We start from the raw sequence: 23,144 nt of genomic DNA, 5'->3' as shown, positions 1-23,144 counted from the left end.
AAAGCCAAATTACCAAAGAAACATTTGACTATGAGGATGTTTCCACATAGATACTGCATGTCAAGCAGCATAACTGAGAACATATGAAAAGAGTAAGAATAGGGCAAAAAATAGGAAAAAGGAAAAGGATAGACCTTGAAGATAGTTGCCATTCCAAAGGAGCACATGTAGGAAGTAGCTCCCAAGGAGGAGCAGTTTTGACTCCAGGGTCAGATATCTAACAACTTTCCCAGGCTTTGTAGCCAGGACCTGTCTTAGTTCCCTTTATTCACTTGCTGCTATGCATTTGGAAAGAGACCTTCATGTTTATTTAGCAGTATACTTTGGAAAGACAAGACAACAAGAAAATGAAGGCAAGCAAGAGCTAGCAACATTTCAGACCTGTTCCAAGTTTCTGCTGTTGCCTTGCCACGTAGCTACAGATACCAAGTCACTTACAGTAACACAAGCTCCTGCAGGGCTCTTCTCTGCCTCAGAAATTCTAGGACCAGTTACTGGATATTTAAAAGATAGATGGACTTTATTTTCAGTCAATGTGTCAAATGTTTCATACACAAATGACTCCATTTGAAACCTGAGGAGTCATCATGGTTCAGCTTGCCTACCTAGCTACAGAGCCTAGGGAAAGAAAAATTATTAGTCCACATAGTTTTTCCATCAGAAATTGCTTACTGTCTAGCATTTAAACATGAACATTGTAAATTTAATTGTGTGTCAAGGAGCAGGCTTGCATAGAGAGAGTTTATTTTATTCAAAATACCATAGTTAATTTGCCAGCTTAAACAGACTAAGCAGCTTTTGTTTTTATTGACTTATACTTGTAAAGGAATAGGGAACCAAGTTGATCATAGAACCATAGAATCAGTAAGGTTGGAAGGGACCTCTGGAGATCATCTAGTCCAACCTCCCTGCTCAAGCAGGGTCACCTAGAGCATGTTAGACAGGGTTGCATCCAGGCAGGCCTTGAATATCTCCGGAGAAGGAGACTGCACAACTTCTCCGGGCAACCTGGTCCAGGGCTCACAGTGAAGAAATTCCCCCTCACATTCCATGATATAAGGCAAAAGTAACGTCTGAGAACAATAATATATATTTCTATTTTCCCCAGTTCCAAACTCCTGGAATATTCTCTTTAGCTCTGTCAGTTTACATTTACTATCCAAGCTATGCCAAGTCTGTGACTATATCCCAAATGTAAATAGTGTACTTGTATATTCTATACAGATTTATGGAGTGGGTGCCTGTGTGATGGATTAGTAAAATTCTGTTGCATGCTTTAAGGAATCAAACGCCAGCTCTTTATACTGAGGCACACACTTATCAAAGTGCTCAGAAACATTAAGCATGCTGTAAATCAGCTCATACCATGAAAAACAGATTAAAACATTCAGTTTTGGTCTCACTACATTTTTGATTCAACCACATTAGCTGTCATTGTCTCTCCCCTGTGTGTTTTCCCAAGAATGACTAGTTCACAACAGGTTTAAGCAAGCTGGTGTAAGGAAGGGAATATGGCCCTCGCTTTTATTGAATATCCAGAACTAGACTTCCTTCAACAGCAACGTGCAAGACTGTGAAATCTTCAAAAGCACCACATTGACTTCTGCTAGATGGGTGGACCACAAAACTCACCACATGAGGAAAGAGGAAAGCAGGAAAGAGGAAAAGAAAATCAAACTACATCCTTGAGTATTAGTTGCCGTCGGACCAGGGCTAGGTTAGTTCCTAGACGGAAAAGGCAATGCCCCTACTGCATTGTCAGCACCACCACCAAATCCTTTCCTGGCCCCTGGTCCCCACAAGCAGCATCCTTGTCTTATCCACTCAGGAGTGATTTATTCGGTAACCCACTGGGAATATTACAGCAATGACAGCAGAGCTCCGCAAAGGGAGGACTAACTTCTAAGAAAGCCCAAGCAATTGTTTGAAGCCCATAAAGGAAAAAAACAAGATACCTATGGAGAGTTGTACATGAAAGAGCAAGCAGTTCTGACTTAAATCTTTTGAAAGGGCATACATAATTAATTTTTGCTAGAGAAACAAGTTGATCTGGCAGCTCATTGGCACCACACATTGGCTTTTCCTCTATAAAAACATAATGAGGTAATTATTGGTGCAAAAAGGATTAGGTTTATAGCAATTTTATTATTTGCATTATCATCATTTTCAAAGGCAGGACTTGAGGATGTATCACCATTGCTATCTGAGGATCCTCCCTAGGCTGCGTGTCAAGAACTAGACACAACACATTCTCAACTGTAAATGTCAGACCTCACACTAGGCGTGCTTTGGTTTCTCCTTAACACACAGATGGAGGATCAGATCAGAGATCAAATGTCAGAATCACTGACTACAGGAAATTAAGTCAGTTAAGAGGAAAGCCAAAATAGTATCAAAACTTTTTTTTTTTATTGGAACTTGAGCTTTATGCAACACAAATATGACATAATTTTAAGGTCAAAGAAGCAGATGGAGGTTTTGAAGGAGTTCTGATCTAAAACCCCAGAGAAAGACCCAGGGTGATAGTTAACATAAATTGTGGTTTTTGCAAAAATGTGTTCAGAGGGGGGCTGCTGGGATGCTTGGGACAACTGCTGGACAAAATCAGCTAAGCGAGTCCCAGGGGAGCTGAGAGTACCCGCAGCACTAGTGTGCCAAAGGGAGTGGCAGAGGTCTTTCCATGGTGGTGTAGGAGTCCCCTTCATTATCATACAGTCCCACGTTAGCACATGGTTCTGAGTTCCCCTTCCAGATTTGAGCAGGCAAATGGAGTAATTTTTATCAAGTAATTTGTAAGTTCAGGTTTCCTTTCAATTACACATTCATTTGCTTTCCAATCCACACAACCTTGTTTGAGAGCAGCTGGCCACCTCTGCACAAAAGCTTTTGAACTTGAGCTTCAAGTATATTTGTTATATTTGCAGAGATACCACGATGGGTCACCCATCTCTCTAATTTCCAGAGTGAATCAGAACCAGAAAAGTGCAAAGTTATAATACTAGCTTCCAAATCCCATTCCAGAGGCAAAAACACTGTAGTCTAGAACAAACACATATTAGACTTCTTTCCCATATTATAGCCTCAGAAAGAGCAAAGGATAGCTTCAGAATTACAGAATGACTTTGCTCTAGTTAAACTCATATACCCAGGAAATTCAAGCGGTATATGTGAAATTTTGCATGAAAACATACTTGTCTATACATATTAATACAGCAAGCACGAAAGACAAGTGCATGCACATACAAGCACAGGGACAAACATACAGCTGGAAGTTCAAAAAAAATCAGACCACAACATGTCAGGAAAATAATGAAAGAAAAGAAAAGCAAGAAAAAAAGGTCCAAGTGCTTAGCCTTCCTCTTCATGTTTCTTTGGTCTTATATTTGGAATATAAGCAATACAGAATCCGCAGTGTAGTCTTCATATCACCTTTCACAATATCTGTGGATACATAAGAAAAACCAAACCAGATGGGAATCATTAGAAATCCCTGGAATAAAAAGAGGCGCCATCTGCCAAAGACAGTCTTCCACCTTTCCCCAATTATAATGCAAACTGAGACTATCTAGTCATAATAAGCAACAAAACAGGATCTACAGAGTTAGAAAATTGTTTGATTTCTCAAATGAACTTAAGAGGCTTTCACTGCACTATCTTGTTGGAAGACAGGATAGCAAGAAACAATTGTTCACCAGCAGAGAAGAGAGTAGATAATTTAATGGGCTTTACGGGTTTAGTTTTTTATGATTCTGCTCTAATTGTTGCAGGCATTACCTAATACTTTATTTTTCAGTTGCAATGTTTCCATCATATTTTGCTGCTGTTGATTGTTTTTTTTTTTTTCTTTCAGGTTTCAGCTTTCATGTTTTTGCTAAGCAACCTGCTCTCATGTTTAATAAATGTAATGGAAGACGTTAAGCAATGTGGAGGATTTACTATTCCTCTTACATTGCTGTAAATCACTAGAAGACAGGCTAATAATGAAACACTATTAGATGAGATCCTTAAACAGTCTAAAAAGTATATCTATTAAGTACCCTAAATGATACTAAATTAAAGCATTGCCTGAGGATTTTCCCAGTGAAATTGTACTAAATGACCTGCAGTTGTTGGCACCAATATTTCATATATTGATCAACTCTACATTTGAGGCAGTGCAAAGGAAAAAGCACAGTTTTAACTCCTTTCACACAAACGTTAGAACTTAAAATGGAGACTCCAACTCATGCAAATTACCCTTTTCCAGTTTTAACAGAAATAGCTCTGCAAACTCCTAGTTCTATGCAATACGGCAAAAAGGCAATGACTCTTGCATGACCAACGTGCACACTGAAGTTATAACAATAGAACTTTTTCAAGCATAGAAATAAATGTTGTTCAAAAAAAATATTCCATTGTTTGCTCTGAATGCAGAGCTATGGGGCAGCCATATAATGCAAAGAATCAGTGTCACATTGCAAAACCTTACCTTTGGCTGAACCAGGGTATTAGCAATTTCAGGCAAGTTTGCGTGTTGGGACTCACCTTCAGAGTTCACAGAAAAATTGAGCAGTCCTCCATCTGTCAGCAAGTCCAACGCAAGGTTCACGTTGTGAAGCTGTTGTTGAGAAAGTGAGATCAATGCAACAGAAAATGTTCTCTGCCTAATTATTTTTAAAAGCATTTCTCTAGGAATTGAAGATAGATATTGATTCATGTTCCTCTTTTTGGCCTTGATGGAGTGCTTATCAGAATTTCTACTAATTAGCATATAAAATCTGAGGTAGAACCCAATCTCCAATAAAATGTATCCCATGAGATAGGTAGAACAACCCATTTACTTGAAAACAGATTTCACCTGTGAGAGTCTTGTGTTAATAGATGTTTCCATTGGGAGAATAGGTTAGATTCACAACTGAATGCAGCAGATGCAAGGAATTTATTTCAACTTTTTTTTTTAATGCCCCATATGCTGATTATATTTGAAATGAAAAAGTCCCCTAAAAGTGCAAGGAAGACATTCTTGGTATTTTGTTTAAAACCATAAAGATTGAAAATTTTCTGATCGGCAGTAATTGTGAGCTAGAAGCTTATGTTTTAAAGGATAAGTATATTTATACATGATAACAGTAGTGATGATGCTTTTAATATTATTCATGAGAAATTAAACATGCCCCTATGAATCAAAGTGGGGGGCAAGTTCTGAATTTTCCTCACTTATTTTTCTCTCTTCCTTGCATAAAATCAGCATCACAGGCACATGCAGTAATCACTGTCAAAAAAAAAAAAAAAATACTATGCTCCACCTCTTGCACCATGCAGGTGATTGTGTATTTGGCTGTAATTAGCTTCCTTATTCCTCTAAGGAAGCAATAAGACCTGCAAGGACTTCAGATTGTATCCTCTTACAGCCCTTTGGCTCCCAGTCGATTTATCCTTGGGAAGGTACATTGTAAAACGTTGGCATGCTGCTCCTTATTACCTTCCGACAACAAGCACTGCGGTCCCGCGTGCATAAGCCCAGGAAAAGCTGCATGCTCTGAAGTGAAGCAATAGATTTCCATTTCACCCGGTTCTGTGTTTTATGAGTAGCAGAGCCTGACAGTTTGAATTTGAGCTTGTTTTCCGCCTCTCCCAGTTGGCAGACGGCAGAGTTTAAGCTCACATACAGACCTACACGATTTTCAGATCAGAATGAATAAATCGAATGTTTTCTTAATGAACCAGCACAGGAGAAAAGGTCATATTTTCCCCTCAGTAAATACATGAGAGTTGCAAGAATAGATAAAATGCAGATTTCAAAATAAATCTGCAGACAGAAATGCCAGTAATTACCAAAGAAGGGCAACTTATAAAAACAAGCTGTTTTGTCCAGCAGCACTTCCAGACTCAAAAGCACTGGAAAATTATTTAAGATTTACAACTTGATAGGGAGGGGGAAGTTTGAGGTATTTGGGGTCTGGGCCTGATCTAGTAAAAATTCAGTTTTGTGAAGCACAAGGGCCCTCCCAACCTGACCTCCAGACCGCCCACTGTGCCTTCCATATTTCATGATTATTTGCTTTGTCTCAGAATATATACTTTAATATACATGCGAGCATCCAAGACTAATTTTTCAGTATCCCTACTCTCAGCACAGTTTCCTCTCCTTGTGATTCACCAAGTAGCAGCTTCGAACTACAGGCTTTCAGCTTGACCGCCAGTTGCTACACCACACTGATCTCAACGGTATGCACAGTTGTCACCACTTCCATAACAGGAATGACATCTTTTAAATCACAGCAAAGGTTACGTCTTCATACTTTACTGTACCAATTAACATCTAAAATGACAGGGAGTCAAAATACACAGGGGAACTGAAAGGTGTATTTTACGTGGAGATGAAAGTTGAGCTACAGGAGTTCAATATTTTTAGTTAGATTGTCATTCTGCTTTTTATCTCGTAACGAACATCCTAGAAGACGCAAGCGGTAAATAGCACTTTGGCAAAGTGTTCAATAGCAACTGCGGTATTTGAAAGTAACTCTGCTGAAATGAAGTTACTGGCACGTACAGTGTTGTTAGGTTCTGATTCACGCCCGAAATGCAGGGGTATCTACTTCCCTGAAAGGGATCTGCAAGGCTTAAACAGGGCTGACCCAAGAACAGAAAGGTTATCGACATAATTTTAAGCCCAAATTTTTCACTGATTTCTCTGGAAAAGTTTGCTTGAAATATTAAAAAGTTATTTCCCATTCAGTAGACCAGAGCAAACAATTTTGAAAGCCAGGTAGAAGAGGAGGAAGGGAAGAATAACCAGAAGACATGCTCTGATTTATTTGATTTGATTCTTTAAAATATATTTCCCAGTTTTGAATAATTTTACTTTAAAAATCCAAATTTTCCTAACATTTTTAGCAGTCATTAATTTACGGCAGTGAGTTTTTTGACAAAATTTAAACCTAGGGCTCAGACAATTGGTCTTCGAAACATTTTAATGAGAAGCTTCACCTAAGTATTTTTTGTTTAATCAATAAGGGACCTCAGAATTTTCATTACAAATAAATATTGCCCCAGGAGATTAACTGCCGTGAGATGTGGCATCAGAAGAAAGTCACTTTTGTGAGGGGATCCTGGAATGCAAATCGTGCTGGGGAGAGGCTCCTTTTTGTGTCGGGTCTCAAGCAAAAAGGATTTGACATAGCTCTCGAAAGGTGCGAGATAAGTGACTAAAACCCAGGACAAGCAGCTCTGCAATAGTACTCTGCATGCATTTGACTTCATATACGGGTACAGCAAGCCACACAGAGCTCTTCGCTGACATACAGGTGCGTATAAACAGAGGCACCGTTTGAAGCCTCAGGCCCTAAGTAATTAAATAATAACCTACCATCTCTGCGGTGTTGGCTGGAGTCAGGAAGAAATCCCTTAAATTCAGGAAGTAACCCTCCAGTTGTCCGATCAACAGGAGTAAGATGACTCCATCTGCAAACTAGAATGATGATCCCGATATTATTTATTAAATTGGCCTTTAGTAAATCACTCGAGAGAAATGCCATTCTAGTCAAAAAGGAAATGAAATGGCACACCGGCAATTAGACATGTTAAAAATTCAATTTCTTGCACCTCTTACACAGTAAACTTCACACTTAGTTACATAAGCAACCTTAGTAGCAATGTGAAATTATTAAAGGCTAACAATTAAAACAAGCTATTCCGGATGCGATGAGAATTCAGGCAATCACGTATGTAATTATAAATAAATCAATCAATCTGCCTAGTCCCAGAGATTTATGACAAAACACATTTGAAACCTCCTTTCTCATGGCCATCCGTCAGGAGGACCCAGCAGAGCCCTGGAGCTGTGCGCTTCCCCCGCGCTCCCCGGTGGCCCACGGGAACCGTCACCGCGTGGCAATTCTGAGTGCCCGAAGCGAAGGGGCACGCGTGGGCTGGGGAAGCAGGGGAAGGAGAAGCCCCACAGGATGTCCCGGGGCTCCTCGGCCCTCCAGCACACATCTCAGCATGGGAAAGGCACGGGAGGAGGCACGTTTACTCCCCTTTTTGCTGGGGACTGGGGAGGAAATGCCAAAGCCCCTTATGAGCACGTCATCAACCAGCTCAGCTTTCCGTTGAATAGCCCCAACATCCTTGTTTCCCCCAAAAAGGAAACGCAGTCCACAGGAGTTAAGAGGTTCTTCAAATTACTCCCTGTAGCACTACAAGAAGCACACAGTATTCAATGTAAAGCTATATTTTTCCATTGCTTATCTTATTAGCTTCAGAGGCTGAAGCCTGTGATTTTAACCTGAAGCTAGAAATAATTGTTGTGTTGCCAAGTTTGGAATTACTACAACAAGAATCCTAATAAAGAGAAGAAACGCTCCAATAGCTGACAAAACATGTTAACACACAGCTCTGAGCAGGCTACCTGAGATTCGATGTCTTTCACATTTAATCCTAATTTTCCAACATGCTGGTTGACAAACTGCAGAAATACCTAAAGAAAATAAATGTGGAGGAGAAGAGAGAAGAAATGAGGACTTTTTTTTCCAGGGAAGTCATGAATTATTTTTTACCTTACAAATTTCAATGTCTATTTAAAAATTAAATTACCTGTTTTACTGCATCCAGTCTATCTGGAGCATGGCTGAATAATTCATCAAAGGCATCATTCGCTATAATGAAACAACATTAATTGGCATTATTTGAGATAACTGCCATATCAGAGGTTTGAAGTAGCTCGAGAAGGAGAAGGGCGTTCACATCTTATAAACAAGGAAGAAAAAGAGCTATTGGAAGAGGGGGGAAATTCTGCTTTAATATTTAACAGAGAGCAGGGGTTCAGGCTCCACTTTAGTCCAACTTCCACAGAGAAAACAATTTTCTCCAGCCAGCTCCCAAATTTTTGCCTGCAGAGGGTCTCCAGCTTGTGCTACCACTAGCCCAAGCAACAGGTAACTTTGGCAAGTTATACAGTTCCTCCCTTTTAAGTCATGTTTTTTAACCTTGAAAGATTGTTAAAGATTTCCAAGGAAATGAGGTACATGAAATTCTTTGTGAACTCCCACCCTCACCTCCAGTTTCAGCCGGCGCAGTCTGCATCTCCCCGCAGCGCCCCGTCCCCAAGACTGCTCTGGTGGCAGCACAAGGCAAGCATGTGAAACACCTTTAAAATCCAAGGCATCCAGGAGCATAATTGTTAGACTTTCCTGAGGTTTTTCCTTTCACCCTGCTACAGGGTTGCTGCAGCATCGTTAGAAAATCAGTGAATCAATCAAACAAATCGCTGGAGTGACAGCCTGAAGGCTGCAAGGTTCTCGCAAACTCGAGAGCCCTCTTCTGGAGCCACACTTGGAGATGTGGCTGTGCTTTTTCTTTGGTAAGTGAGCAGTGTTAAAAACAGATGGAGACAGCATTTTGAAGAGTGGAGTTCTGATTTCTGGTTCTGGAGTCTCCTTCTCTGGAGATACTCAAAACCCACCTGAATGCAACCCTGTCTAACATGACCTTGCTTGAGCAGGGAGGTTGGACTAGATGATCTCCAGAGATCCCTTCCAATCTTACTGGTTCTATGATTTCTCTCCCCAGCAGAATCAGACCACTGGAGAAAATACCCACTTACACTTTTGCCACTCAGGGAAGTAAGCGCTAAACATGTATTAAATGAAACATTTTACACCTCTGCAAAGGATGGGAATGCTAACATAAAGGACACAGTAGAGAATTATAATGCTTCTGTTGATTCGCTGCACATAAAACATGCCCCTTGCAGGAAGGACCAGCTCAGAGTGTGCAAACCAAAAGCCTTGTGTTGAACCTTAAGCAGTGCACAGAGCTTCCTGCAGGCTCATCTCATCTCGCACACTTAGGAAGCATTTCCTAAGGCCAAAATCAGGGGAGGATGTTTGTTTTACTGAGCTGCTGTCTATAATCAAGTACTCAGAAATTTCAAAATTTTATTTTGCAAACTACAGAAAGGAAAGGAAACTACACTAAAACTAGTACCAATTTGAAGCACAATTCTCAGGCCATTATGTTCACAAATAGTTCCACCGAAGTGAGAGAGATCAATTTTTGTGTTTTTTTCCCCCAAACTATATTGTCTTGATATGAATAGTCATTAACAGAAGACACTTGGAAGAAAAACCCTAAGAGAAACCCATGAAACTGCTAGCTCTAGTAGTAGGAATGTACTGATTTTTATTGCAAGGGAAATGAAACAAAATTTGGTGCATAATAAAGCATAGTAGAGAAGCACTGAATTTGGCAATATGAGTACTTACTTGACTGGTCTTCTAAATTTTCTCTAAAAAGTACAATAAAAAGAAAGAGTTAGGGAAAAACACTTTAGTAGAACTAATTCTATTCATTAGTAAAGCTTGTGTGTGCCATCAGGCATCTTATGAAGTAGGAGATACATTACAAAGTGTCATTAACTTTATGTCAGAACAACTCTCCAACAGTCATTTTTAAGTATACCTGTATAGGTACTTGGAAGTACATTAAGATTTTAATTGGCACACAGACTAATAAACATTTATTTTATAAGCATAATTTGCAATATCCTCTTTCGGTAACCTCATGATATTTAAAGATGTTCTGTATATAAAAGATGATAGTAGGAAAACCTATTTCTAGTTCTTGGAAAGATGTTCACATTCTGTGTATAAATGGTATCCTACTATTCAACTCATTTAACAATCACAGCACCTCACAAACTCAGCAAGCGCAAAGCTTAGTTCAACAGTAAAATACAGAAAAACTGCTTCCTTTTTCTTAATTTAATAACACAATAGCAATGAACTGTTAGTAGATTTAAACCACTGTGGCTATATAAAATTTCTAGTTTATTTCTGGACATGTAAACGTACAATACTGGATTTTTATTACTATATTTGTTAGGTTTTACTACTACCAGTAAAATCTAATGAGGATTGATTAGTGCCTTTGCTTCAGGCACTAATTCCATGGCAGCAACAAATATCAAGCCTCAGAAATGCTCACAGACAGTCTTTTAGAGAAATTTAAATAAAGAGTAAACCAGAAAGGTATTAGCCCATAATACTTAAGTTGAGGCAAGGAAAAAAAAAAAAAAAAGAAAGAAAAAAAAAAAGAAATCCCCAGAACAGTTCATATGCGTATGTATTCCTGGTATTGTAATTTTCATTGCTTTCATGCGCCCAGCTTTCTTTTAAGGGGAAACCCCCCCACACAACATTTCCTTTCTGATTCACAGTGTAAAAGCCAACATACATCCCCTCTTACTTGGCATCTGTGATACATTCCACTATAGTTTCTGTCTTTAATCCTCTGGAGGTGTTCTGTTAAAAAGACAACAAATATTTTCATTTTTATTTCAAAAAAAAAAAATCTGAAAGCAATAAGGAGACGCTCAGGACCTGTTTGGTGTCATAAGCACTTATCAGAGGGCATTTACTCAAGAACTCTAGTGAAATTAGTGCAGGCACTTTAAGAGGTTACTATTCTCTTCTGTTCTTCTCACTCTTCAACCAGAAATTACCCATTTCCCCATGAGAGGGAGCAAAGGAAAACCAGGAAGTCCCTCAGCTGGTGATGTCTGGGGCTGACACCTCAGCTCAGACAGCTGATGTCTGCGCTAAGCTGGTCCGGGTGAGCTTGAACTCACAGTGATCTCCTCGTGCAGCTCCCTGTGTTAAGGAACCTTTAATTTTACAGCTCTGGAGGTGGTCGCCTCTGCCATATAAGGACCTCACTACTCAGCCTGCCACCCACCAAATGAATTCCTTCACAGGGACCTTAGCTTTGGAGGCTTGCTTAGATACAGAATGGCAAGTCTTCCTGTTGCTGAAGCTACCTGGGATCTTTGCTTATGTCCTTGCACCTTTTCTCCTCAGCTCTAACCATTTACATTGACCTTCGTATTCCGCATACCATCAAAACACATCTTCAATTACTGCAAGAGAGCAACTACCCAACTGACAGCCAGAAGCAGCAGGAGAAAATCAGCATCCCTGCACATCCTGCTGCTTTAGTCAGGCACCTGACCGGTATCTTTTCCACAGGGAAGTATTTGATGCTCGCCGCTCTCCCTCTGCAGGCAGTGAAACCCCTTCTCTTCTGAGTCAAGTCTTTTGAGTCGATATATTGCCATCAGGACTGCTGCCTGCCTGCTTGCTGTGAGCTCTCCCATGATCTGTGCTGCAATGCAAGCACATCCAGCACATCAGGGCAAAGGTAGGACCTCACTCCTGGCAAGCATCACAGGAAGGCTGGCCCTTCTCCTGTCTCTTCTGGGCCTCTTCCACATTTTCTCTTTCCTGCCCTCAAACACTTTTGCAGTTTTTCTGCCCCTCTTCTGAACCCTTGACATTATGGGTTTCCCTCACTTTTAACCTAAAGATTTCTTTTCTCCCTCAAGAGCATCAATTTCTCTTGAGATTTTGCTCACTACCATAATCCCAGAGCATCGCCCATATTATCTCAACTGCCATTTGTCTTCAGAGTTAGTATCATTTTCCAAGGCTGTACTTTCATAAATGATCCCTTCTGATTTTGGAGTGGCTGAGGTATCCACAAGTAAGAAACTACATGGCAGGCTGCTTTACTAACAGTCTGAATTTTTAACTAAGCAGTCTTGCACTACATGAGCTTTAGACTCCAATCAGAAATCAGAGAGGCTACTCACATGCTTAAGCGCTAGGCTGCAATGAGTGCCAAGGCTACCCTGGCAGAATCGAGTCCCAGAAGAGACTCTTCCTCCAGGACATTTTTAATCCTCTCCAAGTGAAGTATGTAGCTTAAGCACATGCACCATCTCAGCGCCATTTGATGTTCCAAAGAGGGAAGAGCACTAGCTAATGGCATATGGACTATGGGCATACGGACTATGTCACAAGTTTTGTTAAACTTGTGACAAAATTGTGGGAAATATGATGTTCTTCTGAAGTCCCAGAGACACAGAATCAGGTGTGAATTTCCAGCATCGATTTCAAGAAACAGGAGACAAAAAGAAAGTATGCAGATCTTAGCTTGTAGAGAAAAATACCAAAATATGACCTCAGATAGCAAAAACTCCCTTCCTCTAAGGAGATAAATACTTAGTATTAAACAAATACCATGATTTAAGAGTGTAGGTTTCTATTTTAAAATACTTGTAGATGGTAACAGCAGAATTTGTTTCTTTTTTTCTTCGTTCACAAAGATCTATACCTGTTTTCAATTTGGACCATTTCTTTCGCATCAAGGAGAAGAGACAGAATAATATTTCTGCCCTTTTGAAGATATAGCATCTGAACTGAGCACAAAGTAATAGTTCAGAGCAGCAAACAACTTAGAAATTAAAAGACATAGTTCACAGAAAGCAAAAAAAAAAAAAAAAAAACATCTTTTTTTACAGCTGTACACACACTTCTCCCTAGCTCTAAGCAAATTAAGTCCTGTGAAAGGTCTCTGTGATCCATAGTAACAAATATAAAACCATAATTACCTCAATAGTGATTGTTTCCACTTGAACATTTGGAGGAATAGCCAAATTCGGTTGGAAGTGTTTTGCTATTGCAACCAGAAGATGCAACGTGCTCAGTAGGTCTTTTGTCAAGATAGCTATTCCATATAAAGAAAGAAAATAATTTTTAGCATGCAAAGCAAATTAAATCTCACTGTAATATCCTAAATTCTCCCTGTGCAAAGGATCTCAAAGTCATGGAAGGCCATATCACAGGTGGGGCATCAGATTGCGGGTTATACAATATCACAAATAAGCAATACCATCACTTAATTTAACATCTGGTGAGATATACACAAGGATGCTGAGGGCCATAAGTGATCCATAACTTGAAGAGCAGTCCACACACTTTGAGAATGAGGCTTGCATGACCCGATGTTTGTCAGATATTCCTGTCCGACTTGTAGTTCAACTAGTAATTGAAATGTTATTTAAGTCCTGTTGTAGCACCCTTAGCCCCAAAACATCCTTTGCCTCATAGCAGACTTATAGTAGAGGACCCCAGGATGGATAATTCCCTCCCATTTCTCTTTTGCACCTACATTCAACACTCCATTTCAGCTGATTTTCTTCCAGCTGCAAACACTTAGCCACCGCCTCCAGAATCACAGAGAGCTTCTGTCGCTGTTTTTTTTCTGTTAATGCAATCTTGTCAACATCGAGCTTGAGAGATCCTAGGTTTTCTTCAACAGAGAGTCCATATGAAAAAGTATGTATTTTACCGCCAAGGGAAAATAAAGGGAAAACAAAAACATAAAATCACAGCAAAGCGCACGAAGTCTTGCTTTAAATGCCTGATACCAGTTAATAACTTCCAAAGCACAGACCCACATCCTGCAGCTGCATATGCCTTGTTAAATTTCTGCGCTCTCCAAAAGCCTCAGTAAAATGAGTGAGGCTCTGCAAAAAGGGTCCGACTCGAGTCACTGCTCACAGCGTCGTTCCCCGACCCCAGCGCTCCGCGTTCCTCGTTCTTCTGGTGGAAGCTACAGGAACGCAGTGAGTGGACCTTCCCTGCCGATCACCTCACAAAGGTCAAATCAGCTCACAAAAACAGAAGAAATTCCAGATCACTGCTGGGCAACTAACTGAGGAAAGTAAGCCAACTCTACCCATACTACAGTCCTCAGCTTTGGTTAAAAAGAGATACAGTTTGAAAATGCATCCCTGAGGAGAGTGAAAAGGGAAAAACAGCAAAGCAGAGATAGGAGAGAGGGAGAGAGAGAAATCAACCTAAAAAAAGCTGGGTTTCAGCTGTCACATATTCATATTGACCCCTTGAAATAAAGACAGCCTCTTAGACTTTCATCAGCTCTGGTCCCAACCCAGTGTTTAGGCCTAAAACTTTTTTTTTTTTTTTTTTTTTTTTTACAAAAAAACCAGAACTAACAAATTTCAGTGCTGATTCCATCCCATGTTGCTGGTAACATCACAAGAAGAAAATGTAACTATATAAAAAGAACAGAAGATCAGCAGGCATTTGTTGAGAATAGTAACCATAAATTGTTCGTAGTGCACTTCTGTTTTTCCATTAAAGAGAAGTAAGATTCCAGTAGTTCTACTACTATTCCAATTCATGCTGTTTATCCTTTGATCCAAAAGTTCCTGCTTGATTTTCTTGGGAGCTAAATTCAAAAAAGCAGCTTACCCAAAAGATGATGAAGTACCAGCCCATCAAACAAATCCTCCTCCAGACTTTTGACTACTATGTGTTCCTGTTTCAGAGTTGTGTTAATCCAGTCAATCAAAAACTGTAGAGGAAAATAAAGCAGTTGAAACTATATTGTTGTTGTTTAAAACCATATTCAGCACTGTATTGCGTTACTCCTTAGTCCTGTTATCTCACATCTGGTTTTGTTCTCATTCTCCATTTCTTTTGGGCTTTCCATTTTTTTTTTTCTTTTTAAAGGAAATGCAAAGTATCAGTTCTCCCCAACATCATTAGGCTTGCTGGCCAATTCTGTAAGGGGTGTAGACATCTCAGAAGTTATATGCCTGTGCATTTTGTAAAAATAGATACACAGGTAGAGCAGACCCTATTCCTGCTTCTGTCAGGAAACAGGCTGCAGAGTGCACCTCCCGCCCCCAGCCTTTACTAGACATCAGAGAATACACACACACACACACACACACACACACACACACACACACACACACACACTTGAGACAAAAGTTCATAAGCAAAGAGGCTTCACTCGTTCTGCTGTTTATTACGATCATGAATATAAGTAGCACTCTTGCCTTTTCTCTCCTATTTTTGTTTTCTCGCCGTAATTTTGTACTATCCTCTCTCTAAATTAGGAGAGGAGGGACTCCATTTTTCCTCCCCACCTTCTTATGTGGCATTCCTTTCATTGCTCTTTCTACTCTTTTTCCTACTTGTGCAAAAGGAAACTGCTTAGGAAGCCAAGGGCTGGCTGAGAAGGACTCGTGCTCCCAGCTACGTTCTTTTTTCTCTGCAGCCAGACCCTTGTGCACTGCACTTCTACACACAAGTCCAAAAGAATCCAGAAGCATTTCCCCAAGCATGCGCTTTGCCTACATATGCTGATATAACGGGAAAAAAGACCAGAGCTAATATTCCAATACAGCATGATTCTGTCATTGAGTAGAAATGCTTGGAAGCACATCTGCTGTGCATCGCCAGACTTGCTGCTACCAACAGCAGCTATCAGAGGAAGAGTTGTGGCGAGGGAGTTATCCGAGGAAAATGCCTCCCCCCGACGTGGTCCCTCAAGCTGTACCAGTGATTGCTTCATCCCTCTTTGCCGTCTCTCACAATGCGAGCTGATGAAAGGGGATTAGCATTCAGCCACCGCTACCAGACTACCACTACTAACCACGCTGCAGCTGCGAGACCCTGCAGCGAAAGGTGACGATCAAACCGTCTGCTGAGCACTGATGATCGGCTGCACGAAGCTCACGGACTGAAGCAGAACCAAAAAGCACTAGCCCCAGCTGGTTGTTAGCAAGAACCTCCAGAAAGAGGAGTTATTATTTTTGGTATTGCTATTATTACTGCTACAGGTGAGTGGTTGGAGTTCTTTTTGTGGATTATACCCTTCCCACTTACTATAAATAGAGGGAAAGATTCACAGCAGATCCCTGCAGGTCAGCCAAAGGTAACAAAAATATTAAAAAACAGCCCATAAGAAAAAGCGTCTCTGGGATGCTTGAAACTGCACAAGAACCACGAATGCCTTGTTCTGGCACTTCCCTGAACTGAGAAGCTGTCAAAGTGTTTGAAACATATACTTCCTCAACTAAAAAGGAACCTGCACTTTTCTGGAGCAAAAAGCTGTGCCCCTCCGCTGCTGCTTACTGTTCTGGTTCTGATAACGCTCTGGATTTGCAAGGGAGAGACTCATACCACCAAAGTAATGGTACGGTCAAATGCAATGCAGTGCTAAGTGCAATTTATGAGATTCTTTGTTTGCTGCCTCTGCTCTCAACAGTGATGATCACAGCCTGCCGACCAGACAGCTCTGTTTCGGACTCCACTCCAAAAGAGCAGACAATTGTATCTAAAAATGAATAGGTAGGGATAGGAGAAAGAATACGCAAAAAAGACGTTTTCCACTAGCTTCTAAATTTAACCACCCTGTCTTTTACCTGCAGTTTGATATTAATAACAACTACAGTGAGCGACCTGGCAGTTCACATTTCCTAGTTCCCAAAAGCCATCTCAAGATGAAAATGCACTGGAACACAGTATCTTTCTGAAACGACTTTCTTTGCTCCCCTTCCCTTGAAGATAACTCAATGCCCCCCTCCCCACAATCATTATCTCTTCTCTAAAGGAGTCGTGAGCTCTTTAGATCAAGATGACGACCTGTGGCACTGACAGGCGCACAGGAGATTCCCTCTTTTGGGGCTCAAATCCCACCTCCCCATCTTCCACAGAAAAGAAGTTAGAGGGTAAAAACTATTATTTCAAGTGACTGTGACAGGAAACGGATTAAACACTGAAGCTCACAGAAATCTTCATAAACTAAAGAAATCTCTTCATTCTTGGCACTCTGAGAAAAATATATTCAGTGTCTCTGTAGACAATATAATTGCATTTCGCAGTACTACCTTTCAAGATTCTCTCTTTGTATAAAAATATTGTGAGCGCCTGACAAAAACTAAATCTTCTTGATTGAGTGTGCATGAAGGTTTGAGAAAACATAATAAACATACACATTTATGACTTTATGAATACAATATATACACATATTAGTGCATAACCTAAGCTCATTTTCTTGATATTTATAACAATTTTAGTATCTCATAATGCAAGAAGTGCTGGTCTCAAAAGAGAGAGGTCATTTTCTTGCAGGAAATTTCAGTATGCTAACTTTCCTCTGGGCTGTGACATTAGAAAAATATGGTGATTGAATGCACAGGGGATATTTTCAAAATTACTTGTAAATAAAGCAGTCTCCTTTGAAACAGGTTTCATCCTTCACAGTTACTTCAAGCAAACAATATACCATACAATGATTTTGCAAGCTTTTTCTCCTGAGTTCCAGTGGTGACTTGCAGACCCCTCATCCCTTCTGTCTCTGCTTTATATTACCCTGGTTGGGAGGCATCACAGCTTTCCCTAAGCCAGCTGCCACTGACAACCAGTAGACACAAGGCAGAAGACAGAACAGAAAACTGTTGCAAATCAGCATGGAGGCAATCTGAAAACTTGCTCTCATGGGATCAAGACAGTAAACTTGCATGTGTCAGAAGAGCAGCCTTTAGTAACAGTAAAGTTAATGTGGATTTGTTTTCAAACCACAGCCATTCTCTTTGCTATTGCATTACAGTTCCAACGAACCAGCAACGGGGCACTTCTGGCATGCATCATCCACATGTCCCGAGTTAGGAGAGAGATTATGTAAGAAAAGAAGCAGCTTTACACACGCCAGTGACCACTTCTGTGCAATGTCAGCACTTGAAGGTTGATCCAGTACGGCCCCAGCTATTCTGGTACTTGTGCTTAAGCAAAAGCTCTTGTCTGTTCGTGTGTAGCCCAAGTGCCAAAACCAGACTCAGTCTATGTCCTTAGAGAGTGTGGGACTGGGCCAGAGAGGCTAGTAGTTTACATGGCTGAGCACTACCACAAGAGGTTAAAACAACCTGGGGTGAGACTTAAATAATATAGTAAAAGAAGTGGTACCAGTTTTAATTCTTCCAATTTGGAATTATTGCGAGAGGTGGGTTTTATGAGTTTCCTCTTCTCTCCTACGAAAGGAAGTAAACAAAATCCATTAAAACTATCAGATACGAGCAATGTAGGTTTTCTATAAAATCTGCTATCAATTTAATATTAGCCAGTATCTCTAAGCTTCATATGTAGAAACACTGTCAGTTTTAATTTTAACAGATTTCCTCTGAGGGAGAAAATGGTATATCAGAGTACTGCAACTACAATCAGAAATTATATTTCAATGGAATTCAAATCAATAACATCCAAAGGTCAATTCTGGAAAAAAAGAACCAAATTTGGGCAGACCCTTGTATATGAAGTTTAAGTTTCAGGTAAGGGATCAGCTAGAACTTGTGTTAGTGCCTCATGATTTGCCTCTAGAGAATCAGAGGCGAAATTACACACACACTAGGAGTTCACTTGTAGCTGATTAAACGCTGGGAGCACTGCTGGGAAAAAAAAAAAAAAAAGAATACAATTAATTTGTACTGCAAATTTTCTGCTTAGATCTTTAGGTCATTCCTCTGACCTTTTTCTGTCCTGGTTCATAAAGTACATACCTTGAGCAATGTCATTTTCAACTTCAAATTGATTAAGTGCAGCCTGCTGTGTAAACACATTTAGAAAGTCTGGATCCATTGTCTTTTTTCACTCCTGGTTAACTATTAAAAAAAATATATATGGGAGGGAGAGAACAAGATACATTAGCAAAAGTATGTTAAGATCAAAACGAGTGCCCAGAAGAAAACGCACAAACAGAAAGTTTCTTTTTTTTTAAGTTACTATTTCATGATTTGTGGATGACTTATTTTTAAAAAATCTGAAAATTTAAAAAGGAGTTTCCTTTTCTGCTGTTAATCACTAAAATATGGGGACATTGCAGTACTATGGAATGCCTTCATTCCACCCCATTTTGTTTCATCTAAATTAGAGTAGCAAAATCTTATTTCAACTGAAATGAAAAAGCTTTCCTCTTCTAGGTATCAATGAGTATCTATTATAAAAATGACCAGTACTTAACAACTATTAAATCAAGTCTGCAGTAGTTAAATTACTGAGAAAAGTTACTGAATAGAAGCAGTATCTTTTATTAGACCAGCTGGCAGAATTGCAGGGAAAAAAAAAAAAAAAAAAAAAAGACCTGCTTCTGGGTACACAAGTCTGCCTAGATATGAATTAGGAAGGATGTTAATCCTTCCCAAGGATTTTTATTTTAAATACAGATTGCAGAACTACTTTCCTTCCCAATACAGATGTCCTCAAATTAAAACACAATGGCAATACACAACAAATAAGTCAAAATACTTTTTCGAACACAGAACTATGGGTGAGGGCCAGAGAGAATCACTGAGTCAAGCCCTTCACCTCACTACGAGTTACTAGATAACAGTAACGTTTTCTACATTTCTGTCATACACCCTCATCAGTCATCTCTTCTCCTGGCTGAAGAAACAAGGGAGCAGCACATAGAAACCATTTCAAACCTTTCATCAACTTCCCTTTCCCGAACTTTCTCCAGTGCAACTATATCCTTTTTGAACTACCAGGACCCAGAGCTGCATGGATTTAGAGAGGCGCACTGTAATGTTTTCAGGTTTGTTGTGCATCCCTTTCCCAGTAATTCCTAACACTGCCTTTTGATCACTGCTGAGTTCAGAGCTGACACTTGCATGGAGCTATCTATTATAATCCCAAGAGTTTATTCGTGAATAGCAACAGTCAGCTCACAGACCATCATTTATCTGTAGAGCTGGGATTGTTTTTGCTCCATCTGTTTCACTTCGTATTTATCTACACTGATTTCCAACAGCCATTTCAGAGCCCAAGACCTGCAGTTCCTTAGCACGTAACAGATTCATTCCTTATTACTAATAATTAGCACTCTAGAGTAGTCCCTCTTGTGTCAAGTTTCATTTCTGTGAGGCCTGATCCTAGACAGCAGCCTTTCAAAGAATACCAAACAGCAGAAATGACAGCAAACAGAACACAACTGCCTTTGGCCTCCTTTAGCTTAGCTGTTTGCTGAGGAGCAGGAAGGGATGGAAGGTGTGCATCTCACACACGAGTTTGCTGAACTCTGCAGCCCATCTTTCCAATTTGCTATTCACGACTGTTACTAACATGCTATTTTCTCTGGCCTTCATCCTCTTGCATGTATTATTTATCAGTACTTGGAGGAGAGTTTTATGAGACAACAGCTTGAATACTGATTGCAGTGGGATTTCATGCTGGAATTCTTAAACAACATTGAGATTTACTTATTGCCTCTTCAAATGATACGGCATAATTTGGTATTTTATTTTCTGTTACGGACACAATGACACAAATGTACAGGTTTGTTTGTTTTCAAGTGAATAGCTGTTGTATTTCTCCTAGATCACCTGCTGAGGTGGCCAACGAGTGAATTTTTGCTAGGCCGAGAGCTGGACTTGCACAACGTTGCAATGAACAATTACTGATAAAACAATTAATTCTCCAAGACAGAGCAGCTCCCTTTTTCTCTCTGAGCCCTCACAGTCAGGCTCCAGACATCTCTGCTAGAACACATTCACATGCTAACAGCGGTCTCTGACCTATAAATCAACTGTAGGATATACACAAGGCACTTGCTTTTTCAGCCGATGTTACCAAGTTGCTTCAACTGCTTTATTTCCTGTTTGAAAAGACAAAAGCCCTGCTCCACATTAGCTCAAACACATTGCCTAAGAAGAGTTTGCTAAATAGATCGTGCTGAGGTGGGAACAAAAACCAAATGGGGAAAGTCAGTTAATGCTGCTGCCTTCAGCACACCAGAATTAAAAAACAAATGAAAAAGAACGAGAACATGAATGTGCCCAATTTAAAACTTGGTTTTACTTCCTTCTTGAGCACGATACATTAAGTCTAGCGAGCCATTTTTGCTCATTAGCCTCAGAAGAGATGTTGTTCTACCAAAAACAATCCATGTGGATGTAGTTTTACATTATTTAAAAAAAAATCCCTTTCCCAAACTTACTGCTTTCTCCTTTAGTAATTCTCCGGAAGCTCTTCCAAGATCTTTTTCCAGCAAGCGATACGCAGTTTATCAGAGGATGAGACTGACACCGAGGTTTGAGCAGTTTTGTGCCGAAGCTGCAGTCTCCCATGCAGGGCAGCTCGAGGCGCATAGAAAAATGCAAGAGGGAAGTTGCACCGCGCAGCACTGGCTGCCCTTAAAAACGAAACCACAGTGGTATCCGGAACTCAATTGTCTATGTGCTCGGTCCCTGCCGGAGACAAAAATAAACAGAAACACAAATGGAGGAAACATACGTCCCTGCAACTCCTTGAAATAACAAAAAGTATTGGGAAGATACGATCATTCTTCCATAGTACTGCACGGCATGACAGCTTGCTAGTGCACATCCTTGGGTCAACTCACAGTGCTCATTTTTTTGCATCTAATAATAAAAAAACCACTAATAAATGATGTCATCATGCGACACTATACCTTGTACTCATGATCCTTTAGTGCTGATCTGCATTATAAAATGCTCTTTTCTTCCTAGCTGGTAGAAGGAGCAGCTTACACGTAGCAAGCCACAGACGGCACCTGTTCACTAGGCAGTGCTGCTACTCTGCCTTGTCTTCTCCATCACTTGTTCAAGAGGGAAGCTTGATGCTTCCATCAAGTAGCAGTTGCAGTTGTTAGCTCTTTCTGAAATGAAAAGCAACTCTGCAGCCCTCTGTGAAATCCCAGAATGAGACGGCAAACAGCTACACTAATTACACTGGTCTGCTTTAATGCTATTAAGGGACCCATTCCTGTGTCTAGCTCCATAGGCTAGACACGACTGCATGGAAATGAGCTAAATTGGATAAACAAAAGTAGGCTGAAGACAGATTTCCAGCTGCCACGAACTATTAGCAACTGAGAACTTAACCTAAAATCCTGGATCTAGGGATCAAAGGGCAATGACATGGCATCAGGTTAGAGAAGTTCAATTAACTTCTTACCTCTGTAGGAGCACATGCTGCAGCCTAGGAATGCAGAGAAGAAAAACAAAAGGAAGGTATATACAGAGATGCTGTTGGGACCTTTAGACAAATCCAGTTCCATATCAGCAGGTAGAAGGAACAAATAATTAAAAGGTGGGAAATTGATTTGTAACTCTCCCCTACTTGCACTGGGAGCTCAGGTAACTTCTTCTTTGAAAGTCTTGTTCAATTACAGTTCCGCAGTACTAAAAGAACAACAGTCCAAAATACATGTGGGATAAACATTTGTCTTCCTTCAAGGAGTGATGCTGTCACCAGTGCATAAAGCATCCAGTCTTCTGTATTCTGTCTTTTGTACCAGCATTACTAAATTGTATCAGAATTGCATTTGATTTTATCCCCATCTCACCCTCGAGCCAGACTCTTCCCCTACACTCCTGAAGCACACCTCATGCATGCGCAGCCTCACACACCTGGCCCTCATACAGAAACAGCAAGGAACAATTCAAGGAATCAGTAGTACTCCCACCAGTAACAGGTTTTGATAAAGCATTTTCC

The 23,144-nt window shown here is 40.3% G+C and overlaps 1 protein-coding gene across 1 annotated transcript; it reads right to left on the bottom strand.

Moving 5' to 3' along the window:
* Nucleotides 1-1,482: 1,482 nt before the first annotated feature.
* PARVG (parvin gamma) lies at nt 1,483-21,870 on the bottom strand. Its single transcript, XM_062592394.1, has 13 exons — nt 21,625-21,870; nt 19,190-19,291; nt 18,600-18,664; nt 15,096-15,198; nt 13,990-14,130; nt 13,430-13,545; nt 11,227-11,282; nt 10,245-10,267; nt 8,575-8,636; nt 8,390-8,458; nt 7,349-7,450; nt 4,525-4,597; nt 1,483-3,441 (listed from the first exon to the last, which is right to left on the bottom strand). Exons 2-13 carry the CDS (start codon nt 19,266-19,268, stop codon nt 3,362-3,364), a joined length of 969 nt encoding a protein of 322 aa, XP_062448378.1. The 5' UTR covers nt 19,269-19,291; nt 21,625-21,870; the 3' UTR covers nt 1,483-3,361.
* Nucleotides 21,871-23,144: the final 1,274 nt, after the last annotated feature.

This window comes from Rhea pennata, chromosome 1 (genome assembly GCF_028389875.1).
Source record: "Rhea pennata isolate bPtePen1 chromosome 1, bPtePen1.pri, whole genome shotgun sequence".
NCBI lineage: Eukaryota > Metazoa > Chordata > Aves > Rheiformes > Rheidae > Rhea > Rhea pennata.
Note: the sequence above shows the minus strand (reverse complement) of the source record. Positions and strands in the feature narration are given on the sequence as shown.

Coding starts and splice junctions, on each gene's coding strand:
- PARVG (XM_062592394.1), bottom strand. CDS start 19,268: ATGGATCCAGACTTTCTAAATGTGTTTACACAGCAGGCTGCACTTAAT. Junction 11,283..13,429: donor TGGAAACAATCACTATTGAG/GTAATTATGGTT, acceptor TCTTTTTAACAG/AACACCTCCAGAGGATTAAA. Junction 7,451..8,389: donor TGAAAGACATCGAATCTCAG/GTAGCCTGCTCA, acceptor TCATCATTCTAG/TTTGCAGATGGAGTCATCTT.